Source organism: Cheilinus undulatus, linkage group 13 (genome assembly GCF_018320785.1).
Source record: "Cheilinus undulatus linkage group 13, ASM1832078v1, whole genome shotgun sequence".
In the NCBI taxonomy this organism is placed as follows: Eukaryota; Metazoa; Chordata; class Actinopteri; order Labriformes; family Labridae; genus Cheilinus; species Cheilinus undulatus.
In genome coordinates this window covers 25,809,343-25,822,407 of record NC_054877.1, presented here as the reverse complement: position 1 = coordinate 25,822,407, position 13,065 = coordinate 25,809,343, and the positions used below count along the sequence as shown (strand labels likewise).

The 13,065-nt window shown below is 37.5% G+C and overlaps 1 protein-coding gene across 4 annotated transcripts in view; it reads right to left on the bottom strand.

Annotated features, from left to right (window-relative positions):
• Positions 1–13,065, bottom strand: part of tnr (tenascin R (restrictin, janusin)) — a 288,572-nt gene that overhangs the window by 42,203 nt on the left and 233,304 nt on the right. For all 4 annotated transcript variants that reach the window (XM_041804243.1, XM_041804241.1, XM_041804240.1 and 1 more), the window contains 2 exons: positions 9,448–9,567; positions 6,439–6,582 (listed from right to left, as the gene is read on the bottom strand). In XM_041804243.1, the coding sequence (XP_041660177.1) occupies positions 6,439–6,582; positions 9,448–9,567 (264 nt within the window). The remainder of the gene's footprint in view (positions 1–6,438; positions 6,583–9,447; positions 9,568–13,065) is intronic.

Below are 13,065 nucleotides of genomic sequence, written 5' to 3'. Positions count from 1 at the left end.
TCCTGGTGCCGCAGACTACAGGCTTATAGAGGCACCCGTAGCAAAATCCCTTATTTTCCACCCCTGTAGCTTAAATATCAACCTTCAGGGAGCTGCCTTACTCTGTGTTGAACTCCTGAGGCATGGAGGCCAGACAACAAAACAACCCTCAGCTGTGGTTAAGAGGTTTGGAAATCAACAAGAAAGAAAAGCTGTCCTCATACCTCTAAAAAAAGTTGGAGCCAAATGTATATTAAAGCTGGTCTTCTTTCAAACTCTGTTCGCTGTGCATGTGAAGCAACCAATTTTACTTAAAAGGAGCAAAGTTAGTCAAAAGCTGAGAGCACAAACTTTCACCGACTCTTTACCTATTAATGTTGCATGCTGATATTTGCAGAGGTGCTGAACAACACATAGAAGAGAAAAGCACATTTCCCTGTCAATATTTGGTTTTGGTCAAAATCCAACTAAAAAAAAAACAAACAAACAAAAAAAAAAAACATACACTATATATGCAAATCTGTGCAGAAACATTTTCATAAGACAGTATAGCTTGGTCGTAGTGCAATCAGTGGTTGTACGTAAGACACTAAAGTCTTAAATGTTACAGTGAACCAAAGAGCTGGTTAACTTAAATTTCCATAACTACTATTAGATATTTCATGCATTTTTCTCTTTAATGCCATAACACCGCCACCTATGACTACTCTGAAGGAGTTACAAGCTTCAGCTGCTGAGATGAGAGATACTTTATGGGAGAGTGGCAACGAGAAAGCCACATTACTTTGTAGAAATTTGTTTTCACTTTGACATTAAAGAGATTTTTTTTATCAAAAGGCTAAGTTATATTGACCATAAGTGACTTATAAAATCAATAAAAGGGTAAAACATCCTAGGGGGTGAGTACTTTGTATAGGTACTGTAAAACTGTCAAGAAAAGTCCTCTTAATTTTATTGTCATCTAATGCTAATATTACAGTGTTCTGGTTTCTATCACTCATGGTTATTAATGATGATTCTTCACATAATGCTACCATCATTACCAAACCTACAAACTGTAAGATAAATGTATGGCCATGGCGATCATAAGTTTATCTTATTCTTTCTTTTGTCCCTCTTTCTGCATCCCCTTCTTCTCTATTCAAGCCATTTCTCCATCTAACCTCCGGTCCTGAAAAATGAAACAAATGAGGAAGTCCAAAAAACCTGCAATATCGCGAGTGTCCACTTGAGGCTGGCTGCAGGAACGCCGGAAGTCCCATCGAGACACCTGTTAAACAGCTGGTTTTTACACTAGAAATAAACTGGTTTACAGCCTGGTTCAAAAATCCAAACGTCTCTCATTAGCTAGTGTCTTATTGTGCTCTCACTGTACGGGGGCTGAATTTTTTTGTACCACGATCGTTGGGATTATATTTAGGATAAACCTCACTTCACAGTAATTGGCGTGTCTCATTTGATTGACAGATAGCTCGGAGGGCAAAGGCTCAATTTCTGTCAACCCGAATGCTAGCTAGCTAGCTGACAGGAAGTTGCGCTTAGTGGGCGGGCAGTTAGGTTGATCTAAAGTTTGGTTGAGACCGCGATTTCAATATGGAAGCCTCCGCGGATCGACTTCAAGAGCCGTTTGAGTCCGCCTGTTGTAAGCAGACGACTGACGTCGCACGGGGTTTGTCCAATTCTTTCTACAGTCTATGATCCAACCCCAGCTCAGCTTCGCCACAGTTATAATGCTTAATGTTGCTCAGAGCTGAGCTCATAGGGATTTATGTTAGGTCTTCATAATAGTATACCAATGAAACCGGTCTAGACCCGCCCTCTTTGAAAAGTGTCTTGAGATAACACTAAGATATGAATTGGAGCTACACAAAAACAGATTCAGTGATTTTCACTGTGTTTCAGTGCCTGTTGATATCATTGCACTAACAACTGGCTTCTTTTTACACATACATTTTTTTGCATTATATTATTCTTATGCAAGAAAAGGAAGTAATGTGCCCTGCTGCAATCAGCTGGTAGCTGACTTTGATTAATGTCTCCCAGCCAATCACATCTCATTCTCTTAATAAGCAGATTCATTTAAATATGTCCTTCTCACTGATTCCTGCTTTATCAATGGGCTCTATGCACAGCAGGGTGTGACGTATTTCCAGTGGAAAATTTGGCCACTTTGCAACTTCCACCCAACACGTGCTAGGCCAAAACAGCATCCTAATCGTACTATACTACGTTTCTCATCAGTTTGTTAGTTGTGATTGTTGTTTGCATTTACTCTTTATCATAATGGCATCCAAACGTGCTAAAATGATGTTTCAAACACGGGTTAATAGCACTTCTAGACATCATTGCTGTCTGCTGCAGTGTACATCTTCAGCTCAAATTAACTCACTATCAGCAGCCAGCTTGGGTAACTCATGCAAACAGAGCATACACCACAACAAACGTGCCATCATACACCGTCCTCCTCTGCATTTAATCTCCTGACCGTAAGTGGTAGCAATGCGTGCATAGAGCCCATACTGATCACACCACACTGCTGCTGGTGAAGCTTCACCTCCAACACCACAGCCTTCTCCTTTTGGTCTAAGGCTTCTGTTGCGCCCTTCATATTCACATTCATGCAGCTTAAGAGTAGACTGATGCTGAACTAAATATCACTGTATTTGCAATGTCTTGTCATAAATGTAACTACCCATATGGGAGTTTCTAGCAGTGCACTCCCTGGGAAGTCAAAGCATGCTGCTTGACTAACCCTGGGAGCATCTTTTGACCAGAGCCTTCACTGCCAAGTTAAACTGTATACCCATTTTGCAATAACTGGCAAATGTATGATGAGAGTATTTCCTGACAGAAAAGCATTTTGTGCAACACTTGAGCTTTATTTAAATACAGATTTCAATCAACAATGAACCAAGCTGGACACATTTTAGCACTAGTTTCCTTGCTGCTCTTATTCTAATCAGAGGATTAATTCATACTTTATGTAAAAAACATCTACTGCCAGTATTTCAAAACTCTGTGTGCAACACAACAAAGAAACTGAGACTGTGAGATGCTGATAGAAGCAAACAAAAACAGAACAGCAGATATGTGAAGACACAGCAGAGTAACACGTCAGTGTAGTTGACCAAACCAATCAATAATCTCATCCTCTCTTAGATTCACAATGTGACACTTTTACTGAAGCAGAACAGCCTGAGAAAAAACAAGCTCTGTCAGCGAAACAGAACCAGGATTAAATATCCTAACTACAAACTTTATTGGTGTGGGAGGGGATGATCCCTCTGTAGACTCCTCCTCCTTTAATGACAAAGGATGAAGAAACTGAGAGTTTATTTGTGCATTTATATATACCTAAGGCTGGATAGTACTCTTTTTTTACCTACCATGTGACATTCATGTACTGGCATTGCAATGTTTAATGCAAATTTCATTTTAAAAGCCTCAGAAAAACATGGAGGTTGTGGAAGGGCAGCCTTTAATCAAACTTTTCCATTCTTAGTCAGACGAGTAAAAGAGCAGTATGGCTAATTAAGGACTCCATAAAAATGTATGGCAAGGGTCAAAAACCAGCATTTATTCATAACCGAATCACGCTTCAGTTATGTTAATATGTATACACTTTGCAGGCATTTTCTGTACACGTGGAGCATATATTTGAATAATATTAGTGTAATTCAGAATCATAGGCACAGGCTTTATTTGAATGCAGAAATGCCATCAAAGAAAGAATAAATGTATTTTATTTTACTGAGGAGAGGATAGCAAGGAAAGTGAGCACCCAGCTGTTTTGCCTGATCCAGTCAGACATGTTATTCAAAACAAAATAATCCCTAACCTCTTTTATACTGATGTTTCTTACTTGAGAGTCTAACCAGTAAAGAAATGAATGGAGTCATATTTTTTCCTCTTGAGAAACTGCACATCATGACATAGTTGGAAGAGCATCAGTTACAACATTAGAGTAATCTAAAACTGCCCAGAAACCTGTATTTATATGTGAGTTAATTTGTGCATGTGCAGCACGAACATGGATGTAAATGTTCATAGTCTCCCTGAGTCCCACTTTTGTCTCAAAGTGTCTGCATCCCTGTTTTTATGTTTTTGAACTGTTCGTCTCTGCTGCAGTGCAGGACAGGTAGCTCTGTTATTCCTCCAGGGACATGAACTCCTCTGCTGACTGAAAGGATTTTTTTCTGCAAGATCTCAAGAAAAAAAAAAAAGTTTACAGTGCCACAGCTCAGCTAAACTGGAAGAATCCCTCCACCTCTGATCGTCCTCTGGAAAGAACAGCGGATGAAGGTGAATATAATTACAGAGGTGGGTCACCTTGGGGTGAGGCAGGCAGAAGTTGAGAGGTGAGAGTTCACAAGTTTAATCTTCTTGACAGCTTGTGTCAAAAGTCTCAGGCATGGTAGCGGCCCCTGTGGAGGGCCTGACTTTTAGTATATGTCCCACAGAGATAAGAAATCAGAGCTTTTCTAGTGCACACTGTATGAGAAAAGCGAAACTTAACCAAAGATTTACAGTCAAAAGTCCAAGATTAATCATGTTATTGTATCATACATGGGAAAACACAAGTACGAGCACTTATGTTGTTAGGATATAGAAAATACAAGCCCATCAGAATCTAAAGGCTCCATTAAGGGGCTTCACATTTGTGTAAATTTATGTGCCCCCTGTGGACAAAGCAGTGTCTGTCATTTTTTTTGCTGACTTTGCCCTGCACAGGTGTAAGTAGATTTTTAATCATTATTTTCCTGCGGTTTTACTTAGTTTATTATTGCACATTGAGGATTACTGCAAAATAGTAAAAAAAGGCAATTTCTGTGGCATTCAGTTAGCAACTGTGTCTGATACGTACCCACGGTAGAGGTTCAGGCTTTGAAAAAAACATATGTATAGCAAAATTGTCAATTATGGTCTTGCTTTCTTCTGCAGGTCAGAGAGAAACGTTAGTACTGATATCAGTGTGTTTTGTGACATGGCCTTTAGACATTCTTATTCAGAAAAATAAATCAGATGTATTATAACCAGCGTCAGGTAGCATTACTTTAAAAGTAACATGCCACTTTAAAAGATTACTTTTGTTAAAAAGTAACTTGATACAGTATAGTTTTACATTCTGAGAAAAGCAGTGGGCTGGAGTATTTTTATTGCAAAAATCTAAACCATTTTGAAACTCATGTCCCTTATGTTGTCTAAATGCTGGCACATAGCTGACTGACTATCTTTGAAAGTGTTGACACTATTGTTTACAGCCTACAATCTGTAACTCTGAACCTACTAACAAAAACAGATGTCATGTAACCTTTACAGCTCTTTTATAAGCCCACAATCTGACAACATACTGGTAAGAGGCACAGGAAACACAGCTTTTGAAATGAAAACACTACAAAACAGGCTATAGAGCTCACATGTTATCAATGCATGCACACCGACACAGCTGTATGTTTGGCAGGGAGTAGCCTGTCCATGCACAAGAGAGTAACCACAATGGTGCAGGTGCTTTTGGGAGTTCTATGTGACAAAAGGGAATGAGTAATATAACTTTTTTTTAAGTAATGGTTTACTTTTATGAAATTGCAGGACTACCATGTGACATTAATCTATATATCAAAAAGAAATCTGAGTACTCTAGTGGATAACTTTGTGCTTTATCCCCAACACTGACAACAACCAATTTACATAACAGAAATGCTTATATATTTTCAGTAAATATATGTTATTTTTTAATGGAGATGTGGTTGGTTATGTTATTAAAACCCACAGCATAACCATACTTCTGTGTAGGTATCAAAAATAAGCTGTGTGTAAAAGCTGTGAGAAAATAAAAGATTGCTCTGCTCCATCAGTATGGGATTAATCATATAAACAGAGAATGCAGAAACCAAACAGTGAAGCACACTTTACAGAAAGAACTATTAACTGTATGATAAAACTTTTGTCTATAATGTTTAGCATCTGGAATATTACCATTATAAAGTATAAAACACCAGCAATCGGACTGACCTGCACCACTGAATCTACTGCAAGGAGTTACAGTATATAAAGCTGACCATAAAAAAAAGAAATAGACTTTTAATTTAGTTGTATTATTGTTTCAGCAACAGGCAGTAGTGAAGAAATGATTCATTGTTATATTTATCTGTTATGCCAGACCAGCATAACACTGTCACTATGTTTCGGTTTATTCAGGTGGTTATTCAGACAGAAAACAAAACAAAATCCCCAACCAAAATAGCTAACATTAATCCAACATTGTGCCCTTTAAAATATCGGTTCGGTGCAACTACTCCAAACAGAGGAGAAATTCTTCTGAAGTTCCATATTAAGTCAGTGTGAACAAAACTGAGCACTCTGAGGAAACTCTCCTGCTTTGATGTGACAGTCCAAACTGCTGAGTCACCATGTTGCCAACTGTGACGAGAGGAGCTGAATAAAAATAAGAGCACATACGTGTTTGGAGGTTAGTGATGACGGTGCCGCTGGTGAGGGGTCCTTTGGTGGCATAGAGGGATACGGAGTAGGTGGTGCTTGGCTTGAGGTTGGACAGCTGGTGCTCCTGTTTGTTGCCTTCCACGAGGAAAGTATCAGCAGTAACTGGAACAAGAAAAAAACAAATACTGATAATCTGCATCCTTATCAACAGACGCACTTGGAGTTTTAGCTGGGTTGAAAAGATTATATTCAGTAATTAAGTTACACTGAGTAGCATCTTTAGAAAAAAATGGTAGAAACTCAACTTAAAACATGCACTTAAGTATTTTCAAATATCCATCTATATAGGCAGCTGCATACCAGAGGAATAGGATTTGGCAGGCTATTAGGCAAAATCATTACAAATATCCTTCATTTTAGTATGCCTGAATACTCAATAGTCCCTTGAAATATAACACCACCTCACAGCTGATTCAAATGCACAAGATTCATTTGATGATCTTTTCATGACTAATATAATCTAGCACTACATGTAACAACACGCTGGATGTAGATAAATTGCCATGAAATTACCAATCTACACTTTCCGTCATAGGAATCAGTCCTTGAAATTCACTGAAAAAACGTACTTAAAAATTGACTGTGTAACACGAGTAATAAGATTTAAAATTGACATTGACAAAGACATTCAATAGAAAGCTGTAGCGTCCATAGCTCACTAACAGAATCCTGCTCTGTTAGAGTTTCAATTTTGTTAACAAAGATGAGAGCTTCAGCTAGTATCGGCTTCAGTCCCCTGGAGCCGTGATAAGTGGTTAAGATAATGGATGGATGGATGAATCATGTTAGCTTCATTTACCAGCAGATATCTGCCCAAAACAGTCCCAATAAAATAAAGAACACGCAACTTATATATGCACTGATGCTATTCTGGATATAAATAAGATATGAATCTTTTTTTTTTTTTTAATTTAACTATTTATCTATTTTATATCTAGTCTGGAAGACTGATAGCATGATGGTTGGGATTTCATACCCCTGAGCCAAATAAGAAAAACAAGTTTGTTCTACAGGACAGTTCTCAAAGAAAATGAAGCTCACTGGCTCTGATTTGATTTGCAGCCCCATTTCCAAAAAACTGTGATGCTTTAGAAAATGTAAATATATACAGAAATTAACGATTTGCAAAACATAGAAGTCCAACATTTATGCTAACATTCTTTGTATAAGATGTACTTTAAAACCTATTTTTTCATCTCAAAGTACACCAGCATGACCAGTATATACCAGTTTAATATAAAATTTCCCTTTTGTATTTGTTAATTACAAGTAGCTGCTCCACTGCTGAAATATGCTGAGATGCAGGTAAGGCTGGGTGGGATGCGTCATTTTTTAACAACTTTTCTCCCTCATTTTATCATCCTGAGTTAAAAAGCAAACATTTGTATATTGTAAATTAATCTTGTGGGGATCTTGTTTGATAGAGAAGAGTCCTCAGTCAGGACAACAAGTAACCACTGGAGGGGGGCAGTGCGACTGCTGTTGGTTGGGCTTCACAACACTGACTGTAAAATTAACTGCTGTACCAGTAGCTATCAGACTGCAAACCTCACATGGAAAGAGTAGACGGCTCTAAAAGAGCAAGAGAGCTGCAGAATAACTTTATGTTATGGACTTTGTAGAACAAAATGGAAACTTTCATGCTGGAAGATGTATCACACCTTTATTTTCCAACTAAAATTTCAAAGTATGATAATTGAAAATGGCACCAAGAATGATAGATGCTCTTTTTCTACCCAAACCTGCTGCCAGTTAATGAAATCAACTGTAAAATTTTCCAGGACCAGGTATTTTTCAGCATTTCACAATGCGTCCAGTCTTTGTCGATATTGTTCCAGGTTTTATGCAGGACCTAGCTAGCTAACGATTCAAAATGGGCATTGATTAAAAAAAAAACCAACAACAATGAAACACTTGCTGTTTTAGCATTAGACAGTATGCCTTTTTGCTAATTTCAAATAAATGCTGAAGTTCTATGTTTTGAGCTTGTCTAAAACATCTTTTCCTTTGCCTTTCAGCACTGACAGCCTGTTTTTTAAATATACATTTTATTCTAATGTCAACTTATGCAGAGAGTATACAAGTTAATACAATGACTCACAAAGCTTAATAATTCAGACTTCCAGATAATTTAGAGGTAGATCTTAAATAAAAGTGTAGGCAAAGGAGAAATATCATTCCCAAAACAAGTTCTCTGGTAGTTTTATTACAGTCAGAGGAGAAAATGAAAGCTGAGATCCAGTGTAAAACATTTAAGTTCAAGAAAAATCTCTGCAGAGGCTAATGACTGCCAACACTGGGTCATGTTTGTTTGGGATATAAAATTCCTTTGAAACTTTTTTATACTTTTATATCTCAGCACTACAGCCATGAATGTCAAGTTGAATGAGTGGCTGGCCTACCTATACTGTAACTTGGCAGACATCCACTTGATTCAGGGAGCAAATTATAAACTGAGTCTGAGGGGCCAGGCAATGTGGTCATCTTTTACCCATCTGGATATGGCTGTCACGACAGTGAAGACATGGGCTGCATCAGAAACATTCGCTGCGACAAACTGTAATGTTTGTGTCAAGGCTTAGTAGCTCAACCAGGCATAATAATCTGTTCTGAAAGCAAGACAAATGGATCCATATTTCCTCAAAGGATCACACAGCAAACCTTGATGGTACCTGATGAAAACATCTCTGCTGTCAGTAATATAAGCCGGTTTGATATCACACGCTTGAGCAGAACGGGTGAAGAGGTCTTTGCAATAGAAAGTAAGAAGATAAAAGAAAACAGCTTTTTTAGCAAGGGAAAGTTAATACATTAATTAATTAATTAATTGAGTCTGTGTGGGGTTCAAAGATGTAAGATGTCAAGGTGTAGCCTGACATCCTGGTTACCACGTCATCATAGAGCAAAGAGTGTTGATGATGACCTTCTCAAATAAAAAGCCTTTTAGTGACAGTTCTGATTTCTTACCTTGGTTCTGTGTGAGGGTCAGTACGTAGTTGTCCACATTGGAGAGAGGGGGATTCCACCTCAGGAGCGCTCCTTGTGGAGTGATGTTAAGAGCTGTGAGCTCTGATGGCATGTCCATGGCTAGAAAAACAACACAAATCAAATTATGTAAGTCCTGAGTAACAAAAAAACATCGACAGTTAAAACATTTCAGGAAGTTTCTTCGAAAAGGTTGAAGCTACCCAGTGACTTTGACACCTTTGGGCACAAAATATCTGATCTACCAAAGATTTGTATTATTGTTTTTGCATGATACTGCTAGATTTATTTGCAGCTAGATAAAAAAAGCAGTCTTAACCCTTTATAGAAGGGGAACCACATATGGTCACTTAGGTTGACTTCCTTTATGGCCACCCCCAACTCTCTATGATCCAGTAGAACCAGGATGATTTTCCTCAGCAAATCAGTGGAGGTCAGTCAACATCATGGAAAGTGACATTACAGCGCTTTCAGAGCTCAAGCAGTGCAGTGTTTCATCTCTTTTGGTCCCCCAGAAAATTGCCTTAAAATCATAATTAGCAACAGTGAATTAATAAAAACCATCATAAAGCTGAATAGTAGACTAGAATGTCATGATAGTTTTTGCTTGCATAGGATATCAAGCAATTGCTGAAATTTTGGAGTGAAAAATGGAGGAACCATATTTGGACATACGCCCATTTGTAAAATGTTGCCTAAGACAAATAGCCAACTCATCTAGCAAGCATACTAAGGGTATTTTCTTGACAAACAACTGATTATAATGTAGGATAACAACACCTAATAGTGTAGTTGATGTTGCCACATGTTTATAAAAAATGATGTAGTGATCCAGCGGTAAATTTCACTAATTTGTTGAATTTTTCAGGCTATAAATAGTAAAACAGGTGACATTGTTGGTCCATTTTATAACCTTATAACAGTTCTGTTCTCCTTATGTGGTTTATAAGGTTTATTTTTTACTGTGAGCCTTGTTTCTGCTCAAAGAAAAATTAAATGGTATAAATAGTAAAAAATATGCAAGTGTATTCAGTGTTACAAGAGTATAACAGTTTTATTCTATCTAAATTGCATAAAGCATTTTTTTTGTTTTCATTGTGAGTCTCATCATGGCAACATTTACTTAGTTAATCAGTATATGAGTATCATAGGTTTCCTATTGGAGTTACAAGCTGAAACTGGTGGTATCACCATTACTTCTGAAGCCAGTCATGTCTCCACTCTAAAAGAGGTCAGAATCTAAAGGCAATCTCACCATGTCTTTTAAAATTAATATTCTGTATTAAAATAACTTTTTATTGTGCAAGTAAATACTCATTAGACTCTGTATGTGATTATTTTCCATTATTGACATATTAATATGCATAGACCTTATGTATTTTATTTATTTATCTTTTTTTTTAACCAGAAACAGTTGATGAACCATATATGGTCACTTTCTTGATTTTCACCTTAATAAGGAAAACAATAGATCCATAAGGGACAAAATTAAGTATTGGGATGCCCATCAATAATATTCTGGATCAGTGATTCCCCCCAGGGGGGTCGCAAGACAGTGAAGAGGGGTCGTGGGATGCTTTCGATAAATCACAGAGAAACTTTATCTGAATCAAAATCATAAATTTTATCTATTATTTTGAAAAACATTGTTAAAATGGGTTCAAATTAAAATCAGATGGTAGTTATCAAGTGAATATGGGAGTCCCTGATCTTTTTTTGAAAAGTTTGGGAACCCCTGTTCTAGATAACAACAAAAGTTCCTATCTCTCATCTGCTTGTCACATGTCTAATACTTGAAGGAAAAACAAAACAAAATAATGAAAAGAATATTTGAAAATTTTTTATATCCTTTTAAACGTAACTGAATTTTAACATTTAAAACATTATTCTGTATATTTCTTTTATATATATATAATCCCCACTCCTGGAGCTGATAACATGAATGAGGGTAACATGAACTGAGGTTTATTGGCCATGGAAAAGTTTAGATAAGGATGATGTCAAACAGCAGTGAAAATGGGTTAAAGGGTGAAGCATAAGAGCTGAAAGTAAGGTCAAATTTCAGCAATAAATATATCGATCTACACATCGCACACATCACCTTTAGTTAATCAGATATTATTATGCATCATTACAGGATTGATATATATACACTATTGTGGAATCCCTGTATTGTGACATTGCCATTATCTGTGGACAAGTATCCTATATTGCATTGTGCTGTGTATTGTATCAGAAGGGACCTTGCGATTTTAATCTCTAATATCAGAACTGTCTTTTCCCCAAATCCCTGCCTTTATTTCCACTCACTCTGACCCTGTATCAAACTTGTTATCCAATACAAACAGCTTGTTCTTTTGTACAGATTGAGTTGTCAGATAAATGTAAATGATGAACTGCTGCCAAAGAGATCTACTCAACCGACATCTTTGTTATAATTATAGAACCTCCCCAACAGGAAAGTTTTGCATTCACAATAATTAATAGTGACTCTCTGTGCCATCCTGATCACTGTTTCCTCCATTCTAACACACTTCAAAGAGAAATTATGCAAGAAAAAAGGCTGCTGAAAGTCTAAGATATTCTCCTGAGCTTCCACTTTCCCCGCCCTCTTCCTCATTTCATTCTCAGACTGCTGGACATGCCAAAATTGAGTTTGAATTTAATTATACCTTTAACCTCAGTGTTTCAACCCCAATTTCTCCTTAGGCATGTTATTTTGGCATGGCAGAGAGCGTGGCAGGAGAACACAGAACACGGCATGTGCTCTAAAGCTCTGCCCAGATGAGGTAATTAATCCTGCCCTGCCCTCATCAGAATAAAAAAAGAATTGAGCTCATTAGAATACTGAAATGAGTTTGAATCTTTCTTATCACAAAGATAGATGAACAAGCCTGATTAAAATCATTACTTTAATTGCTAAAAGGTTTAAGTGAATTTTATGGATGCTTGCCAAGTCAATTAGATCAGCAATGGAGGATCCACAAAAAGAAAGAAAAAAATAAACAGGTCATCCTCCTTCATCAGGCCCAGTGATAATCCAATCATCACTCTCCATCTCCTGATTGCTCTGCTGAATCACAGGTCTGAGCCAACGACGTCATGGTTCCACCAGTATCTCTATCTGAAAGTCAAGCATCAGTGCTTAAGATAATGCTTGGAATCAGGACAAAACAAAATGCTTGGCAAAAGAAAACAAAGGCTGCTCTGGGGCTGTAGTATGGGGCTTTTTGCTGTTACATGCTGATGAGAAGCACCACACAATTAAACCCTTTTTAGAGTGCCAAAAAGCCCTGCATGTGCAACGCCAACCACTATCCAATAATTACAGGATGGACTAGAAATTCAGATAATGATAATGTGAGTTTGGGCTTATCTTACAGTTAAAACATGAGCACAGTATAGCTCTGACTACAGAAAGCCAAGGGAAAAAAACACAACAAATATGAGCACAAACACTGGCATGATCCTCCACGCTGTCACTGTGTTTAAACAGTGAGTAGGTAGAACAAAAGTAATGTTAACTTCACCGTGCTTATGAAGCCAACTCTCTGGGTCTTGCAATATTGTTGTTGTAGGTATCAAATGTGCTCCCAATGA